Here is a 20,677-nt window from a genome sequence, read left to right as displayed (position 1 = left end):
GGCTGCATTTAACTGCTGATATGTCATTCCTGCAGTATTTCTGCAGGTGTTTTGGTCACTGCTATTATTTGTAATATATTATATTATTTGTAATCAGCACAAATTATCTGTCCCCATATGATAAAATCCACCATCCCCCCTGATTTTTTTTTACAACTCGAGTACTGGTTATTTTAAATAATTCCTCTGGACACCACGGTATACAGGAAACAAAACTTTAGAATTGTGGTTTTATTTTGAAAATCTCCCCAGGAAGTGTCCTCTTTCACATGAGTTAACTTGAGGTTGCACTTGACTCGGGAGGAGATGAAAGTGCGCTGCTGTCAGAGCTGAGGCTGAGGAAGTATCCCGGCGGGGGAAGCTCGGGGATATATTGGTATTTCTGCTCTGGGACCTGACTTCAACGCCTCATTGACCTTCACTGATATGTCAATTGCAGTTGTGGGTAGTGAGAGAGAAAAAAACCAAACATCTTGAGTGTCACATTTGCCTTCCTATAGCAGCCTGAGTGCGCCGGCGCGGATGACCTGACTTTCTCCTCTCATCTTCACTCATGCCACATTTTTCTTAGTAGTTTCTTCCTCAGACCAGATGTTTCGGGGACGCACATTGCTGCTGCAGCTGCAGACGCCCTGCCACTGCTCTTTCTCTCATGCACTGATGGGCAGGAGCTTGAACTTGAAGTCTCGCTCTTGAAGGCAAATGCATTCGCTCCTGGGCCGGGAGAAGAAAGCAGAAGCAGAAGAAGAGGAAGAAGAAGAAGAAGTGGGGTTCGGGATCTATCTGGGTCTGTCTCCGGGCTTCCTGCCCCAAGCTGCGAGCATGTTCAGCTGCGTGGGCTGCTTCTGGGTGCTGCTGTGCTCCGCGCTGCTGGCCGTCTGCAGCTTCAGCTTCATCTCCCCCGCCTGGATCGTGAAGGAGCATCACCCAGGCAGCGGACACGACTCCGTCAGCTTCGGCTTGCTGTGGCACTGCTCCGAGTCCCTGGACCACATGTACCGCTGCTACACCTTCCGAGGGCTGGCCAGGTTCGCAGAGATCCCCTCCAGCTCCTGGCAGGTAGAGGAGTCTGCACACACACACACACACACCCATGATGGGTGGATGAAAGCTGTGGAGCATCAAGTGGGTAGGGCATGGCAACCTGTGCGACAATGAGCAGAAAGCCAGTTTTGTAGTAAAAATATGAATGAGTTATCTAATTTGCAAGGCAAGGCAAATTTATTTATATAGCACAATTCAACACAAGGTAATTCAAAGTGCTTTACATTGACATTAAAAGCGGCAAGACATAATAACAAATAGGTAAGAATAAGAAAAGAAGTAAAATAATAAAAAGCACAAGCTGTTAAAAATAAAATAAATAAATAGGGGCAGTACAGTACAGCAGGTTTAATTTAAGAGTATGCTTCAGTAAACTAATGTTTTTAACCCTGATTTGAAGGATCTACAGTTGGAGCAGACCTCAGGTCTACAGGAAGTTTGTTCCACCGGTGAGGAGCAGAATAACTGAACTGCCTCACCTTGCTTGGTTCTGGTTCTTGGGACACACAACAAACCAGATCCAGATGAACCTCAGGGGTCTGGGAGCTTCATAGGAACTAACAGATCAACCATGTATTTTGGTCCAAGACCATTCAGGTCTTTGTAGACCAGCAGTAAGATTTTAAACTCTATCCTTTGACTCACTGGAAGCCAGTGTAGTGATTTCATGACCGGTGTAATATGGTCCAGTTTCCTGGTGTTTGTAAGGACTCTGGCAGCAGCGTTCTGGATCAGCTGCAGCTGCCTGATAGATTTCTTGTTAAGGCCTGTAAAGATGCCATTGCAATAATCCAACCTACTGAAAATGAATGCATGAATACGTTTTTCCATGTCTTGTTCAGACAGAATCCCCTTAATTCTAGCAATGTTGCAGTCAAAAATGGGCACATTTGCTAAATTGCAGCTATAAATCAAGACAATTGTGCTTCATTTAAGAAAAGGGCTCTTGATTGAGACATTTAACCAAGCAAGATTGTTTAGTCATTATGTGTCACAAAACATATTTTAACTAAAAAATACTGGCTGAGAACGTTGTAGGAATATGCAATAATTCTCAAAAGTCAATCTTGTTGTTTTATCCAAGTTTTAATGATATCCATATTTATTTTTCCTGTTTCCCCAAGCTGTAAACAGAAAATACAGGAATCTGACTCTCTTAAACCAAAACAGAGTAGAATGTCATTAATATCATTACAAACATATGGGACGGACCTCTTAAAAAAGAGCGGGTTTTGAGGGAGATCACAATAAATACTGACTTATGCTTGTAGAGACAGTTTTCTTTTGAATGTAGTGTGGTTTTATTTTTTTTCGTACATATCTTAAAGTTGAAGGCTCTCCTAATAGCCATATTGGCCAATTGTAATCAGTCTACCTTTAATAGTGTTACTGCATTTTTTGTTTGCATCCCAGTTCTTTTTTCAAAGGTTGAAACAATGCTTTGAGTCTCGATGAAACACTTGATGGGGCAGCACGGTGACATGGTGGTTAGCACTGTTGCATATCAGCAAGAAGGTTCCTGATTTGACTCCCTGGCCCGGCGGTAGTTGCATGTTGTCCTCGTGCTTCAGTCTGGGTTAATTGATGATTTAAATTGCCCGTAGGTGTGAGTGTGCATTGTTGTTTGTATCTATGTGGCCCTGCGATAGACCAGCGACCTGTCCAGGGTGAACCCCTGCCTCTCACCTGTAATGAGTTGGGATAGACTCCAGCAGACCCCCGTGACCCTGCAAAGGATAAAGCTGGTATAGAAAATGGATGGATGGATAAAAATGCTTGATGAGTTTACCAAAATATGACAGAGATACTAAAACCATTCTTAACAGGATGATCCTTTTTTCAGACCAATGTTACAGCTTAGTGTTACTCCCTTCAGAGGTACAATAAATGTGGATTAATGTGAATTTGGGACATGATGAAGATGGCAAGGCTTGTTAACTTCATTCTGATCCAAGTGTGTGACGTTGCAGAACCTCATAATTCTGAATGACATGTTTTCAGACAGCCCTGTGATGGACTGGTGACCTGTCCAGGGTGAACCCCTGCTTCTCGCCTGTAATGAGCTGGGATAGACTCCAGCAGACCCCCGTCACCCTGTGAGGGATAAAGCGGGTATAGAAAATGGATGGATGGATGTTTTCAGACATAGAGAACCTTAAACTAACGATCAGGACTGCTTTTACTCAAAATATTTGAGTTGGTGATTCATTCAGGGACCAAAGTATATGTGTCAAGCACAAAATAAGTGTTTTTTTTTTTTTCATATTTTCTTTTTAGCCTTTAATATAAACAAGACTGGGGGGAAACACTTCGGCATAATCCTGAGAATATTCTGGTTTTGTTCTTTCTGCATCCAGCAGTAAACTGAATAAGACACAATCCTACTCCTCGATCTAATTTGTCATGACTCAGAACATTTCTATGAGGAGAAATAACTCAGTGATCAGGGGGAGGCTACTTCATACAGAGCAGCATCTGCAGCGCAGCACGGCCGACACACATCAGAGCTGCGAAAGTGGCATCAGGTTGGCAGGTGGCCCTGTGATCGCGGCCCCCCCACGAGCAGGGATTTTTAGTTTCTTCCCACTTGAGCCCGCTTCGTGAATGTGCGAGTGGACCACGCAAAGGCTGCAAACAGCTGCACAACCATAACAACAACAAGCCTTGTCGCAGATGGGATGTCTCAGGGTGAACATTTGCATTAATGTGCCAGAGCTGATCAGTGTCTGCGGGTTTATGACTTTGACTTTGAGAAAAGTTTACAAATGTTGTCGTGTTTTGTTAAATAGAGACTACAAGCCTGTGAGCTCACCACCGCCACCATCACCACCTCCTCTTCACCTCTGGAGAAATGATTTATGTATGAAGGTGAATTAGCATTTGAAAGGGGGTTATTAATAAGTGCTGTTTGTGGGATTGTAATGTATGAGTTGAAACTGCAGAAACAGTGTGCTTCATCTTCTCTACACTGGTTGGCCGTTACTTTAAAGCCACTTTCGCTTAAAGTGTGCATATCCAGGCTGTGTTGATAAACTATAGCTTTTGCTTGTAGTGCCATGCTCTGAGGCATGTGGTATTGATAGTCAGCATTTGTGAAAAAGGGTCTTCCTCATTGGATCTTTTTTCCATCACATCTCACAGATGCACTAAGATTATTTCCTCTGCACGTCCATCAGCAAGCCCATAGCGCCCTGCACCTGTTGAGGGTTTAGCAGTTGTTCTTACTTTGACCAGACTTTCCCAATGTATAAAATAGCGGTGTCAAATTATGTCAGTTATGTTTTTTAGGCAAGGCAAGGCAAGTTTATTTGTATAGCACAATTCAACACAAGGTAATTCAGTGCTTTGCATCAACATTAAAAGCAGCAAGACACAATTAAATAGTAACAAGCTAATTAAAAAGGGAAATATAAAATAAGAAATAATAATACAATACAATGAAATAAAATTGAATAAATAACAAATAAAATGAAATAAAATGATAAGAAAAGAGGTAAAATAATAAAAAGCACAAGTTGTTAAAAAGTAAGGGCAGTAGAGTACAGTAGGTAAGTATTTAATTTAGGAGTACGCTTCAGTAAACAGTAATGTTTTTATCCTGATTTAAAGGATCTACAGTTGGAGCAGACCTCAGGTCTACAGGAAGTTTGTTCCACCGGTGAGGAGCAGAATAACTGAACGCTGCCTCACCTTGCTTGGTTCTGGTTCTTGGGACACACAACAAACCAGATCCAGATGAACCTCAGGGGTCTGGGAGCTTCATAGGAACTAACAGATCCTGCATGTATTTTGGTCCAAGACCATTCAGTGCTTTGTAGACCAGCAGTAAGATTTAAACTATCCTTTGACTCACTGGAAGCCAGTGTAGTGATTTCATGACCGGTGTAATATGGTCCAGTTTCCTGGTGTTTGTAAGGACTTTTAATTGCTTAATCTATTTTCTAATCTCTAACTTTACTTTTTCTGTTTGCTAGTTGCTTTTATTGTGAAATCTGTGTTTGTGCGGTGGGTTTCTGCATGAGTTGTTAGGGGTGGAAAACAATGATACGTTGCACCTTGAAGTGGACATTGATTGGCTGTCCCTGTGTGTGGGCGTGGTTAGTAATGCTGGTAGACTCCCATTGTAGCTGGACAGGCACGGCGGGGGGGGGTAGTGGAGAGATGAAAATGGAGGTGTATATGAAAGTTGTCGGTCCAGTGAATGGGGAGTTTACATTTCTAAAACGCCCCGATGGCACCATCGATGAAGGTAGAGTGATATGTGTTATTTGTGGGAAGGACTTTGCTCCCCACCGAAGCAGCTCAAGTTTAGCCACATAATCGCAAAACACTCGGTCGCGAGCGCAGCTACAGCTAACGTTAGCAGCAACGATGTTGCCACAGCAACGCTCTTCCACTAACTAAACTGGAGGAGAGCACCGTGCGCATGCGCACATCTGCGACCAAGAGGCTGGCAAATGTTCTTGCCAAGTGGATGTAAATGGCTAGGACTGCATCTGTTCAAGTCTGTTAAAAAAATTAAATAAATGACTTTATAAAGCCACTTATATATCAATCTTTTGATCTGCCACAATAATGTAATGAATTTAAAGGAAAGCACCTCAAATTGAGGGCTTTTCCCTGCAATTTTCAGGTGTGATTAAAAATGAGATTAATTAGATTAATTAATTACAGATCTTAATTAATTAATCACAAAAAAGGAAGTCTAACAGTCTAACTTCTTGCCACAAATCTGTCACATCTGGATCTTGTGTTGCCGTAACAACGTAAGCAAGGTTACTGTTCCTGCCACTCAGTGGTTTTAATATTGTGGCTGATTGGTGTGTAATCATTAATGGCTATATATCCATAACTGGAATTCAGTCTGGAATACTGTTTAAGGCCCATTTAACTAAAATCAGGGACCAGTTAGCCAGTTTTCAGTGTGTTAATAAGTGGCTGTTATGAGCTTCTCTCCCAGTGAGGTTGATGGAGCTGCTTTCCTGCGCAGGGCGACTCGTGTTATTACGGCAGCGAACCCCGGTGCATGATCCTGATCCCACAGCCATTAATAAAGTTGAAGGGGCCATTAAGTTTTCATCAGAGCCACTTTATTACCCCACCACTCCTCACTGATCTGCACATCATTTTGTTGATGCTGCTATTTCCAACTTGTCAACAACCTGCACACAAGAACACAAACCCATACAGAACGTGCAATTTGTGTTTATCACAACAACAATGCACTTAGTCCTGAGCGTTCAGCCTCTTTGGATTCTAAGGTTTTTTTATCAAGATGTAGTAAAAAATTATCCGGTCCTTGCCAGGTCTTAAAATGAGTCATACCCGTTTATGATGTATTTGACAGAAACTGTATCCCTGCCTTTTCTCCTGAAGAGAGCTGGGATAGACTCCAGCAGACAGCCGTGATGCCAAATAGGTATAAATAATGGATGGGTGGATAAAGCATAGTGCAGAAGCAGCCGTCTGACAAAACTAAGGGCATCCTCTCCGCTTCTGTAGGAATGAAGAGAGTAGGTAGAAGCCCATCACTGCTAATGAAATGCACTTGATTAATTGATCTCAAGTAGGAGATTAAAAAAGAAAAACAAAAGGTTTTGATAGTTCACTGGTCTGAAGCGGTCAATCGTGTGTTAACACGTTACCAAGGAGGAAGGACACCAGCAATGATCTTACAGAGGTAAATGTTGCCTCCCATCAATTTGGAAAAGGTCACAAAGCCATTTACAAACAATCTGTAGGCCATCCTTCTGCAGTGAAAAGGCTAACTCACTCACATGTAGAAAACCTTTCAGGCATGTTACCAGTCTTATCAGAGGTGCCTGTCAACCTAAAGTAGGGCGGCACAATAAATGGTTAAAAAATGGCAATCTTGATTTGTGGGCTGCACGATCCTGGAAGTTATTTGCTTGGAATTGAGATGGCGATTCTCTGGCAGGACCTTTTTTTTCCCACAAATTTGAATGTTTATTCTAATGTCACAATAATATTGTCACAATTTTTACATGATAAAAACATTCCATCCATCCATTTTCTATACCCGCTTTATCCTGTGCCAATCACAGGGGTCTGCTGGAGCCTGTCCCAGCTCATCACAGGTGAGAGGCAGGGGTTACACCCTGGACAGGTCGCCAGTTTATCGCAGGACCACATATAGAGACAGAAAACCACGTATACTCACATTCACACCTACAGTCAATTTAGAATCATCAATTAGCCTCACAAGCATGTTTTTGCTGTGAGGCAACACTGCTAACCACTAATCCAAGGTGCTGCCTGCATTTCACCACTATTATAGTAGGCGAAAATCCTTTCAAACAGGACATTACAATAAACCTTTCAATTTGTGAAAAAAGATTGTGCCATTTTCCATGATCTTGCAGCTTTAACCCAAAGTCAGACTTGTTCAATGCTCAGAAAAACTGCAAAAGTAAAAAAACAAAACCAAACAAACAAATTAAAACCCTACTACTTCACTTAAACAGCATGTTAAATGTTAAAATTCCTGACAGAACAGTTTTCAGAAGCAATGTTTCTTGGACAGAACAGACAAAGGTACAGATGTTTGGTCATAATACTCAGCTCGACACTGAAGACAAAACAGTATATTAACAGAAACCCCTCATACTAATCTTTAAGCAAGAAGTCGGAGTATGTTGATGATTGGGACTTGTTTTGTAGCCGCAGGACCTGGACACTTTGTAGTCATGAAGTTGTCTTTTATTCTCAGTCAAATATGAGCCCATCTGTCTTTCAATTCAAGCTTACCGGTAGTCAAAGCTACGGCAGTGTGGCCGATAAAGAAGAGAATCAGTTTGTTACGATGTTTCATTGAAAGACCGGACCTGACCTTGAAGATCCGGTGGCTAAAGAAAGCTGTAGCCTACATTAACAGATGCCTGAAAACCTCAACGAACTGAAACAATGATGTAAGTGTACCATAATTCCTCCGTGAGGATGTGAGAGGTTGATAGCATCAGTCAGAAATCAATTACATCATTATTGATCCTAAAACAAAATAATGACCTTCAGCTAATTTTAAGACCTAAGAAGAACCAGAAGATTATTATTTTTGAACCATGTTCTCATACGGAAAACCTTGGAACTGAAAGAAAAAAAATAACGTAACTATTGTAAACACACAGAAAGCAGCTGCTGGTGTGTCAGTGGGAGTAAACAGCTACCAGACCTTGAGCTCTGTCAGAGTGGAAGAGTGCCGTCTTAGCTCACTTTGAAGAGTCGGGCTGAGCCCTGCGGATGCTGCGTGAGCGAACCGGAGGACAGGAGGGGACATGGTAGGAGGTGTGGGGAGATGATGCTCCCTGTGAGACTGGCCTACTTGTGTTGTACTTTCTTTCTGTTGTCAGTCTATGTTGTCAAAAACTTTTGCTTTGGGAAGCTTTGCTGAGCTCTGGCACTGCTGCTGCTCTGGAGCACAGGGCTGCAGGCCATTACCAAACTGGCAGGGGCCACCGCCTTTGTTTAGGCACAGACACACACACACAAACCCACAGTCACACACTCACAGATGGACTGAAGCCTGTGCAATCTAAACGTAAGTGGGAAACAATCATTTGTTTCTGTAGCATTCATGTCATGTGTCAGATGTGTCAGGGATGGGGATGGTGGGAAAGATTTCCATTCATATCAACTAAGGCAGCCCCTGTCTCATTTCTTAATTTAGTTGACTTCTCTTGGCATCTATTACATGCAAAAGTCTGAACTCCCTTTTTAATTTTTATTGTTTTTATTTAAAAACATAAAAATCCTATGATCCTTGTACTAGGAATGATCGTAGTACTTGTTAAATAAAACCACAATGAAAAGCAATATATCTTTTTTTTTCACCATACCAATGTTTTTGTAAAAAGCAGGAAAAAATGGGCAATACTAAGTACCCCCATGATTAAATACTTGTAGAGCTGCTGTTAGCAACAATAAATTGAAGTAATCATGACTTTATCATTGTTGTATAGAAACTTTAGGTTTTTCCTCTTTACAACATTAGATGTGTTTCCACTATTCAGTTCAATTTAATATTTATGCAGCATCTGTTACAATACAAATTGTCTCTAGGTGCTTTCCAGAGAACCAGGACATGACCCAGGGGCGTCACCTCTCGAGTGCTGTACTTGACAGGGGCTATCAAGGGTTTTTGCTGCAGGGGGTTCGGGGGTAAACCTCTAATAGGGTCGACCTCCTCCCCAGCCCCTTCAACCGGCGTGTCTCCATTACACTGTAGCGCTGCGCAAAAACCATTGATCGAACAAGTAACACTGCTTAGCACGTGATGGGGCGTCATGCACGTTTTTTCCTGTTCCCTAACAGCCAACGGCATAAAAAGAGACAAAAAAGAATGGGGCAAAAGAAGAAGAAAAAGATGTTTCTTGGGGTTTTGTTAGCTTTTTTTTAAACATAGGTGGAAGCGATTGAGAGTAAAAGAAAATAACCCAGCTGGACCTCTACATTGGTGTAATTCCATCTATCTTTATTTTATTATAACCTCCATCTTCATTGAATTAACTTACAGCAAAATGTTTCTGGTCCAAATGATTCAAATAAGTCGTGTTCACATGAGAGGGCTGAACGTAATACAGAATACCTGATCAGCAAACCCACCAGCTAGTTCCTATCGACTGATCTGAGTACGTCTCTTACTACATGAGTGTTTTCCGCGCTGCAAAGGTTCCTGAAGGCCTCTTTTACACGGCAGTTCCTGGTAATGGAGATATGCATCAATGTTTAGGGAAACGTTTTTTAGGTAAGTAGGTAAGTTTTTAGGTATTTGCTCATGCACAGCTCTCTTAAAGTGATGCATGACCCAGCTGTGACAAAGTTGTAGCTGGTTGATAGATGGCCACACAGAAGTTCATGTTTGCCTCAAGGACTGCAAGGTGTCCTGGTGCTACAAAACAACCTTAAATCATCACCTCTTGACTGCTATTCTTGACAGTGGCTATGAAGTGTTTCTTTTTTTCTTTTAAGGATTTTTTTGTGGCTCTAGTGGCATTTATTCAAGTTGTAGACAGGAAGGGGGTAGAGGGAGAGAATGCGGATGGCATGCAGCAAAGGGCTGCAGGCTGGGACCTTTGCTTGCTTTTCACCACACATGGTGTTGGATATTACAGCTAAATATCTCAATTTTCTTCACATCTGTCCATAGGACATTTTCCAGAAGTCTTGTGGTTTTGTTCAGATGCATATTCTGAACCTTAGTCATGTTTCCATGCTATTTTTTTAGCCAGATGAGGCTATATCAGAGAACCCTTCAAAGCAATTCATACTTGTTCAGTCCTCTTCTAGTTGTGCTGTCGTGGATTTTCACATGTAAAATATTCAGTGAGGCCTGCAGGTTCTGAGATGTAGCTCCTGTTTTTTTTTCCTTATATTTCCCAGACCGTGGATTAAACTTACTGAGATGTCTAACCCTGGAAAGATTGGAAAATGGCTTTCCGCTTGTGAATAATTTTTCTCACTGTAGGTCGTTGAACTGTTATTTGGAAGTGACCTTCTCAAGTAGATGGGCAGTTACAGTTGCTTCTCTAAGATCAGCACTGATTGGTATTGGCATTGATAAAAGACATGCCTGAATGCTTTAAACCAGAGTAAAAGATACATCCTAAGATGCACTGGGACACATCATCAGTGATGTGCCTGAGATCATCGGGGGTTTCGGGTCTTTCAACAATCATACCCCCTCCTTCAGGTGACCCAGCCGGGGTTGATCAAACCCCGACTTGTGTCCCAGTAGCATTGGCCCACAGATCGCTCCTCCTGATCCAAAGCCATCTCAAGGCTCTCTCTGCTGCCTCCATCGTGGACTTGATGGCTTTCCTTTTTGCAGCCCCCGTAATGCCAAATAGCGTGAACACCTTGCACAGAGAGCGGCCAGCAAACCCTCTACAGCCTACTTCATTACGCTCACAGCGTGCCTTCCAGCCTCTTCTTTGGCATTGCTCGACCAGCTCCTGGTACTTCGACCGCTTCCGCTCGTTCGCCTCCTCTATGCGGTCCTCCCAGGGAACTGTCAGTTCTATCAGTAGCACCTGCCTTGAAGACACTGATGAAAGCACAATGTCTGGCCTCAAAGACGTTGTTGTGATGTGGTCAGGAAACTTGAGCTGCTTGCCCAAGTCCACTTGTAGATCCCAGTCAACTGCTGAGGTGAGGAGGCTGGCTGCTGGTTTGGGCTGTGACTGCGGCTGCTCTCCAGCCCTGATAAAGGCAGTGTTCCTCTTGCCAGGTTGTTGCTTGCTGCTGTTGCTTTTGGCCACGATGGTGAAGATGGCTTCAGCAACTGTCTTCAGCACTTGGTCATGCCGCCAGGCCCTCCCCCAGGGCTTTAGAGCAGCTGCTTAGGATGTGCTCCAGAGAGCATTTCCTGGAACACAGGGCACAGGCAGGAGAGTCAACCATGCCCCAGAGATGGAGATTGGCTGGGCTGGGTAAGACATCGTAGACAGCTTGGACCATGAACTTGATGCACTGGGGTTCAGCCTGCCTGAACTCAGACCAGGTCACCTTCCTCTCCAGCGCTCCCTCCCATCTTGTCCATCCTCCTTGCTGCTGCATGCCCACCATCATGCTGGTCCATTCCTCCTCAACCCCTGCCTGCACCTCCTTCAGGACTAGCTGGCGTTTGTCCTTACCTGGAACCTTCTCGTAGCGAGGTTGAGGAATGGCTCCCAGTCCTGCACGGCCTGTTGCAACCGTGCCCACCAGAGCCCTATGTCTCAGTCGAGACTCAGCTACCTCCAGGCCTTCCTGAGCCCTCCACTTCCTACCGGTTCACACCACTATGCCCGCTGATGCCACTTTCGAGTCTTTGAAGTCCCGGTAGAGCAAAGCCTCTCTTGTGCGAGAGACCCTGAACTCCTCTTCAAGGCTGCTAAAAGGGAGCTGGAGATTGTTGGTCTTCCCATACAGAGCTGCACTGCATAGGCTCCGTGGAAAGCCCATCCAATGACGGAGGTGGCTGCTGATCTTCCTCTCTAGAGTCTCCACTGTAGACAAGGGCACTTCATACACCAACAGAGGCCAGAGAACCCGGGGTAGGACGCCATGCTGGTAAATCCATGCCTTAAACCTCCCAGGTAGGCCAGACTTGTCAACAGCCATTAGCCACGTCTCAAGCTCCTTGATGGTTGTTTGGATTGCTGCAGTGTCCCTGAGACTACAGTCGAAGACCTTGCCCAGGCTCTTGACCGGCTTCTCGGTGATTGATGGGATTGCTGTGCCATCCTCAAAGAAGCGAAACTTGTCCACCACCTTTCCCTTCTTCTGGGTCCTGGAGCTGATCTGGCTCTGGCTGCGGTGACAACCTCTTGGATTTCCTTCCAGGTAGGCTCGCTGGTGATAAAGTCGACAGTGGGAGATGGTATATCCAATAAGGCACTGAGGGGCCCTAGCTCTTGCTCTCTCTATCAGGGTCGCTCAGGTTGTTTTCCAGGAAGTGATCAACTTCTTCCTTGGAGCAAACTAGACGCCCACTGCGCTTCTGCCCCAACAGCTGTTTGATGAATCCGAATGGGTCAGCTATGAATGCAGTTCGCTTCGTGGCCCTCTTTTTCCTGCGTCTCCTGTGCCATTCAGCTCTACGCGTGGTCGTAAGTTTTTTCCTGATGATGTTCCGGAGTTCAGCCAGTTGCGGTTTCTCCTCCTCAGTTGCTGCCTTGTACTGCCTTGCCAGGGACCGGAGCTCCTTCCGCAGTTGATGGATCTTTTCTGCCCTTCGGTTCATGGTGTAGGGTCTGATGGACTTGCACTCTTCTACGCCAAACCTCTCTTTTCCATAGTAGACAATGATGGTGGTCATGGTCTGAAGCCTTTCTGTCGACGTCCCCTTTTGCTGTTGAGTTGATGATTTTGGCTGCGTCCTCATCAAATTGGTGCCACAATTTGTATTGGCTTGCAGGAGACCACTTGATACGAGGCTGCCAAATTACTTCGCTGGGCGCTGGAGGGCGTATCACATGGAGGTTCTGGGCTCTGTGGGGTGTCTCCCGGCAGGGCTCCTCCGTCGTCTCACCAGGACTAGGTCCTGTGCGCTGTGTTACACTCTCCTGCACAAAGCATTTAATGCGGCCCTGATGGATTTTTAGGCCACGCTCGTTCTTGCAGATCTTGCCACAGATGCATCTTTCGGTTGTCGTCGTCATTAAGCCGTTTGCCAAAGTCGTCACCGTTAGGTCCGTCCTATTGGGGAATTCATCCTCCCCCCCTCTTGGGTTCCCCTGTGGGCATTTCTCAGTAGGTCGTTCTGTAGCTTGGTTGGGTTTCTCCCTCGCGGAAGATGCAGGTCAGGATGCTACCCCTTGCTGCCCCAAGGGCGCTGTCTTTCCGAGCTGTCAGTTGTCTCTCCAATCGTCACCAGACTGATCCTGGTCATCTCCCAGCCTGTTCCTGGGTGTCACTGGCTGGGCCAGCAAACTGCCCAAATATATAATTTTATAGAGGTGTGAAAACATCCTATGGGACCAGCAAGGGGGTACTTATTATTGCCCATAGTTATTTTTCCCTATTTTTCTCTTATTCTCTTTTTTCGGCTTCATCTATGTTAAATAAATAGTGGCACAGTGAAAAAAGTTATATGTTGTAGCTAATCTGAGGTTGTGTTTGCCTTATAGTTGCACTGTGATCAGAAGATTATTATTTTATTACACAAAAAAAACAAAAAGTAATATTTAAAAAGGGGGATCAACATCTCTATGGTTCAAACCATATAATATTAAAGTAATATTATGCATCTTTAATTTTCTTGACTAGCATACTCTACTGGATTTGATACATTTCAGAATAGCAATAGTTTCTCTCTATTGCATCAAGTTATTTGAATTTTTTCATATAATATATTTCAGATGGTGGGTGCAGCACAGCACATACAAGTTTTATTAAAAAATAAATCAATGGTAATAAAATTGTTTTAAGATGGTTGTTTGTATATAAATAACGACTTTTGCTTGTTTCTACTGCATCGTGTGAAGTTACTTCAGAGTTTATGTAGTGCCGTGGTGGCATGCATGCTTTTATTTATGTTGCCTTGTAGTAAGTGTGAGAATGCGAGGCCGCTGCCTGGTTGGATGGGCTGCTCGGAGGAGGTGTACTGTGAGCTGCTGCTAGGTAAAGTGTGAAGGAGGAGGAGTGCACCTGCCAGAAAACATTTTCACCTTAACTTGTTAACAGCTTTTTCGCCTCCAGCTGCTTCAGGGCACTAAACACTGGAGCTGGATTAACTTGGCCTCTGTAGTTGCCAGCCGACAGTCTGACACACACACACACACACACACACACACACACACACACACACACACACACACACACACACACACACACACACACACACACACACACACACACACACACACACACACACACACACACACACACACACACACACACACACACGCGCACACACACGCACAGTGGCATCTACGTGTGACCGGGTTGGGAGGTGTGGCGCCTCGGCGCTCTTGCATTGCACTATGCTTCGCCTCCACTGTGGTTGCAAGCGCGCTCAAGATTCTCCTGCAGTACATGCCCACTGAGCGCGAGGGCCGTCTTGAGTGAGTCGTGGCTAAGCTCCAGGACTACTGTCTGGGAAATGTTTGAGTTTGTCCTCATCTTTTGTCTGTCTGTGCAGGAAATGGCACTTTGTCAAAGCTTAGCTTCTGGGCTGTGGACGGAGACTTGTGACTGGCTTCCAGTGAAATCCTTTTGCACAGGAGACAAAACCGCCGGCCCATGTTGTCTTCCCCACATGCCAAGAAGATGAATTGTAGACGCAACTGGAGATGTTTCACCGTGTCTAATTGCCAGCTACCTACGAAGAACACTTACTGGTGCATAAACCATGCTACATGCTCATTTCATCAATCAGTGAGCCAGAACTACTTTTAAGTAGGCAGATAAATCCTTGAATAAAATTCACCCATGATTCCTTTGTCTGGCTGTTGCATATGTTTTATGTTTGGCCTTCCTCATTAATGTCAACATGTAGAAAGGATTAAATGTTTGTTGTTATACATCATAAGCTGCACTATATGAATGTGTGAGAAAAAATAAATGTGAAAAACACTGTAAAGAACTTAGACAAGGTGAAAAGGTGTCATATACAGTATGTTCAGATGCTTACCATTTAAAGTACTATTTGTTCCTTAATGATGGTGTAATTTAACAAATGTTTTTGCACCATTCTTATGTAAAACATTTAAAACTGCTACGGGTAATATTCAAGATTAAATAAGATTGAAGCTGGTGTTGAAAATGAATAGATGCAATTATACTGAGTTGGAAAAGCTAGTTGAGAATGGTTGGTTCACCTAAAATCGGTGTATTTGGACTATGGTTGGACGCAGAACCTGGAGAAAGTCCTCACGGGCCCATGCAAACTCCACATAGAAAGTCCTCTGCCATCTGAACCCAGAACCATCATACTAGCAGGTGACAGTGGGGCTTAACTTAGGTATGAGATGCTTTAGTCAAAATACAACAGCGATGTGGTACAAAGGCTCTCCGTTCAACCATTTCTTTAAACTTTTTCATAGTAGCCAGTTTTAGAGTCAGCTGTCTCTTTAGACACTTCAGACTCTCAAATATGCTTTCAAACACAGTAAATGTGATATATGTTTCACAAATATATATATATATATATATATATATATATATATATATATATATATTCACTATAAGTATGTCCCTTTAAAAGCTGGAATGTGCAACAATAACAAAGATCTATGTGAAAATGCAGATAAAAACAAATATTCTGTTAGTGTCTTATCTCTTTTAAATCACCTATTTCTGCATGGGGTTCTTCTGATGTTATCAAAGGTGTATGGAAGAGGGATATCGTTCAGTGAATGATGATGGAGAAAATAAATTAGGAGAAAGTTGTGGTCCTGGATCTTTCTTTATACCTTGAGGGCATATTGGTCGGAAAAAGGAGAAGTATTCTTACTATGTAAGGCAAGAACAGGCAATAAAGAAGCAAAAAAACAATGAGCCGAAGCAACTTCTGGACAGACGGACTGGCGACCTGTCCAGGTGAACCCCTGCCTCTCGTCTGTAATGAGCTGGGATAGGCTCCAGCAGACCCCCGTGACCCTGCAAAGGATAAAGCAGGTATAGAAAGTGGATGGATGGATGCAGTCTTGTCGACGGGATTGGACTCGATCACTAGATGTCAGTTAAATAGTTAAATATAGTTCAACTATGAAGAAATAATTGCTGTCAGTTGTGGTTAGTTTTAATATAACACTTCTATACTTACAGGAAATGAATACAGGGTCATTAAAATCATGTACAAGCACACCCAACGTCACCACATCGATCATCTTATCTACGCTGTGCATATTTCATACAAGCTCGCTCCAATTTTTAAATTTAAATACATTATAATTACTCGTTTCTGCCAAATTTTCCCCCACAGCAGAATTTTGAAACCAGTAAATCTATGTTATAATTAACTCGTGTCTGTTTTACTGTGTGCACACTGGAGATCAGTGTCAGGCAGGCGCTCACCGAATCATCAACTGCCTAATATCAGAGTAATGGACAAGGTATTTTTAACAACATGAGAGAGAAATGAAAGATCTGTGCTGACCTCCACCTGGGGAGGTGGGGGGGTTGTAAAATGGCAAATGGCACACATGTTTCACGCACATACAACAGATTCAAGGGGGGCGAGTGTAACCCTGGCAGCTTTCTGGCAAACACCTGGATTCAACCTGCGAGACGAGGTCTTTGAACTCTGCTGTTGAACACAAAGCCGTCACTTGATGCCGGATGGAGCTGGTGCTCAGATTCACTGCTGCAGTAAAACCCGGCCTCTCTCCTCTCCAGTGTACATCGCCTTTTCTACTTTGATACCAGTGGGGGGAAGCTCTGTGGTGAAATCCATTTGTATGGAAGCGTGTGTTAGAAATGATGTTAAGGAGTCTAATGCACTTGTTCCTGCTCTCCCTCTACCCCCGTGTGGGGAGCCCAGTGCCCAGGTTGCATGAAAACAAACTTTTTCTTCTTGATGATCTAATTCTGTCCCTCCACAGAGGCAACACACACGAGCGTGATTATAGTACTCAAAGCGAAGTGTGCTGTGGCCTTACCCTCACATGCACAAAGTGTAATGAAAAGAAGCCGCTTCAGAAAAAAAATCTCTCATGAATCAGAGTGTGATCAAAAGAGACATTGATGTGACGAACAGTGGCTGTCCATGTCAGCGCTGATGCAGTAATTAGGGGTTCAGGGAGGGATGGCCGAGGGACATTTGGGAGTAGAGTGAAACAGTAAAGTCTTACTGAGTTATTTCAGTGATGTCCCTTCCGTCGATAGCTTGCTTAAAAGCCCATATTCATGCTGAAGTAGGTCAGTATCCACTGTAACACAGGTGCTCCAGCAAACGGCTCCACAACAAAATTGAGCCATCATCATCATCATAAGCTGAACTTCACATCATTTCAGATGACAATTAAAGTAGAACTCCACCTGTAGCATATCATCTTTGTGCTGGTGGCAACATGCGGCTTGGAAAAGCATACAGCCGCTGATTTATGCATCTTTAGATGATCCTATAGACTGGGTCCAAGTATAAATTAGGAGTGTTAAATTTGTCTGTTCACCTTGAGCAAATCCAGCTGCATAAATAGACTCACTTAAAAAACAAACAAAAAAAGAAACAAAACCAACAAATCAACCAAGGAACTGGAACTGGACAGAGAGATAGATGTTTGGTCCTTTGACAGCAAGTCTGGCGTGAAATGTGGTGTGCTGACTTATTATCATACGGCGCATGTTTACTGCAAGGCCACTGTTTAGGTGCGGTGACAAAATTAATGGGAAGTGGTGTGTGTACAGAGGAGCATTTTACAGTGATAGATTTGGCCATGAATGGTCCATTTGGAGTGCGTCCCGATTCTCATTATTACTTTCTCACAGGTCACAATGGGCTCTCTCTTTGGCTCGAGCTAAAAAAGAATTTAAAAAATCCCTCTAAAATCCCACTGTGCTTATAGTCAGATAATGCAATTGGACTGCAGTGTCTGTTAGACTCGATAACGGGTTAGCGGTGGAATATATCATGATTTTTCTGATATGTCAGGGACAGGGTATTATCTATCTTTTATATCAAACTGAGCCAAACGATGTTGTCAGCCCCTGATAACATTTGTATATAATCTGCTGGCTGTCTGTGGAAGGTACTCAAAGGATCAATAGTGGCAATAGTGCATTTCCTGCAACATTATTATTATCATTATAATTATTAAACCAGAAAGGAAAAAAAAATCAAGATTTAAAATCTGCTGCCAAGACAAGCAGCGGCTGAGAACAACAATATACACAATACACATCATTATGAACATAAAATGTCAATTTCAGTTTAGATAAATGCCATCAAAATTGTTTTCTATAAATATTTTCATGAATGCTTAAATTATCTTCAAATGTGTGTAGTGAGATCAGTTCCTAATGGTTTAAGTAGGTTTTGAGTTGATTCCAAGAGAAGCGAGCAACATATGGAAATGCATTACCCATCTTAGTTCAGACTTTAGTTGCAGTTACAAAAATAAAGTCCTGGAAGTGAAGACATTAACACCCACAGCTTATTTAAAAAAAAAAGAATGTAGGTCTGCTGGTAGGACGGCAGAACACTGAAAATGGCGTAATAATATCTGCCAGTCTGAGTCTATAGGAGGACAAAGCAGACCAAGCAGATCAGGACATACAGCATACAATGATGAGACTGAAGCATGAGATGATATTAAGCATGAGATAATTGTCGATCAAAGTTATTAACATACAAAGTAAAACAAAAGTGGTCCCAGGACCAATCCCTGTGGAACTAATTTAGTTATACTGAGACTGTGTTGACCTTTGTCACCTCATCCTGCCTTCAGGCCCAGGGGGCTTGAAGTACAGGAAAACATATAACCTACGTAGTCCTTTCACTATTTAAATCGTATGGTGTGGGATAGGTTTCATTTTTCAATTTCATTTCAAAACACATACACACGCAAAAATAAACATTAGATCTGTTTTTATTTATATAAATAGCTGAATGTTTAAAAAAGGGAAAGAAAAATCACCCCTGCTTGTCAGTTTATCCACCGAAGCTTGAAATTGTGAGATTTAGCAGAGGAATATCAAGAAGGACTGTAATGTCTGCTCAGAAAGTGTCAATGCAGCTCAGATTTGTGCAAGTATGTGTGTTTTCGTATAACATTCACAGGGCAAAGTTGTTCCTGTCAGGTTTCTCAAGTCGGTGTGATGGCTGTGGCTAATGCAGTCACGCACTGAGATGCCACAGGATTGAATCGGCAGTCTGCCAGAGTTCGGCTCTTTACATCCTGCTTGCCTTTCTTTCAACTCCCTCTGCTCACATTTACCAGATCTGCAAGCAGCTGAGTTCCCCACAAAGCAGCCCTTATGCACAAATGTTACTGTATTTGTTGTCAGGTGGCAACAAAAAATAAAGAAACGACAGCAGAACAGTGGCCGTTTAAGGCTTTAAATCAATCCCAGGTCCTCCTGAGAACCATTGTGCTCTGATTTCATAACTTCCATACATGTTAAAGAAAATTGTACCATAAGAAAGAGAGGAAGCCAAAAGTGACACTGTTTTCTTTGACACTTCCACGCACATTACAAAGACCGTGGTCTCAGGTGTACAATATCAATCAGGGGGACTAAATCTGAAATTTTCTTCACAAACCACATTTCATGCTGCACGTACAAGCTATTCATGGCTGTCAGAACTTCTGGGGTCTGTATATTTCACCCATAACTTTTTATATCTGTAACTTCATGATGTCATTGAATAGCAGATGTGTAACAAGCTGTTATCAGAGTCAGTCATGGCGATGCCTTCAAGGACGCTCTGACATTGGCCTGCTATGAGTTGCCTTTTTATCAGACGTTTTCAACGGGCCAAATTGAAGAAAACACATCTATTTTGTCTCTCTTCCTCTTCCGGATTTACATTCATACAGCACACTGTAGCTCTAATGGCTTTTCAATTTGTACGTTAGACTGTCCTTGAACACACTAACAAATAGCTTAGTATCCTCAGTCGTCTCGGGAAAGTTCCTGCTCTCTGCAAGCTAATTTTTTCTTGCTGGGAGGAATTTAAAGCGAGGGCTGCCTGAGTGGAAGAAAATCAATTTACAAGGCTTAAGAAAATGTTTGGCAATAATGTTGAGAATACTGGGCCTGTCGTTCATTCACTGTAATTTATTTAAATGAGCGTACCGCTCTGCTGGTGGAATCTGTCACTGCTGTAGAGTGTAACAGCAGGTCTCCATCCATGCAGTTGCACAGGAGCACCATTCACCATCGACCCATTACAAATACAGAAAAAAGCATAGCCTCTTAAGCTCTCAGCATTATTCACTTTTTTGCAGCATAAAAAATGTGTTCTAAAAGTGTAAATATTTTCCGCATGACTGAAAAATAAGGTCTTTGAAAACTTGTCAAGCAAATTGACATTAATGTATTTTGTCACAAGTCCTTGTCAAGGATTTTTTATTTTTGGGGGGGGTTGTCGACAAGCAGAGCATGGGGCAAGAGGTCAGCGCTGCATACGGAGGAGGAATTGCAAGTGTGGAGGAACAGCTGTCCAGATGATGGATAGAACAAGTGGCTT

General features: G+C 43.1%; 1 protein-coding gene across 1 annotated transcript in view; it reads left to right on the top strand.

Moving 5' to 3' along the window:
• Positions 1–324: 324 nt before the first annotated feature.
• The window catches only part of LOC133459793 (LHFPL tetraspan subfamily member 7 protein), a 141,758-nt gene continuing 121,405 nt past the window's right edge, over positions 325–20,677 (top strand). Inside the window, exon 1 of the mRNA XM_061740082.1 lies at positions 325–1,059. Coding sequence (XP_061596066.1) covers positions 703–1,059 — 357 coding nt within the window. The 5' untranslated portion in view covers positions 325–702. The remainder of the gene's footprint in view (positions 1,060–20,677) is intronic.

This window comes from Cololabis saira, chromosome 14, assembly GCF_033807715.1.
Source record: "Cololabis saira isolate AMF1-May2022 chromosome 14, fColSai1.1, whole genome shotgun sequence".
Taxonomy (NCBI): Eukaryota; Metazoa; Chordata; class Actinopteri; order Beloniformes; family Belonidae; genus Cololabis; species Cololabis saira.
Note: the sequence above shows the minus strand (reverse complement) of the source record. Positions and strands in the feature narration are given on the sequence as shown.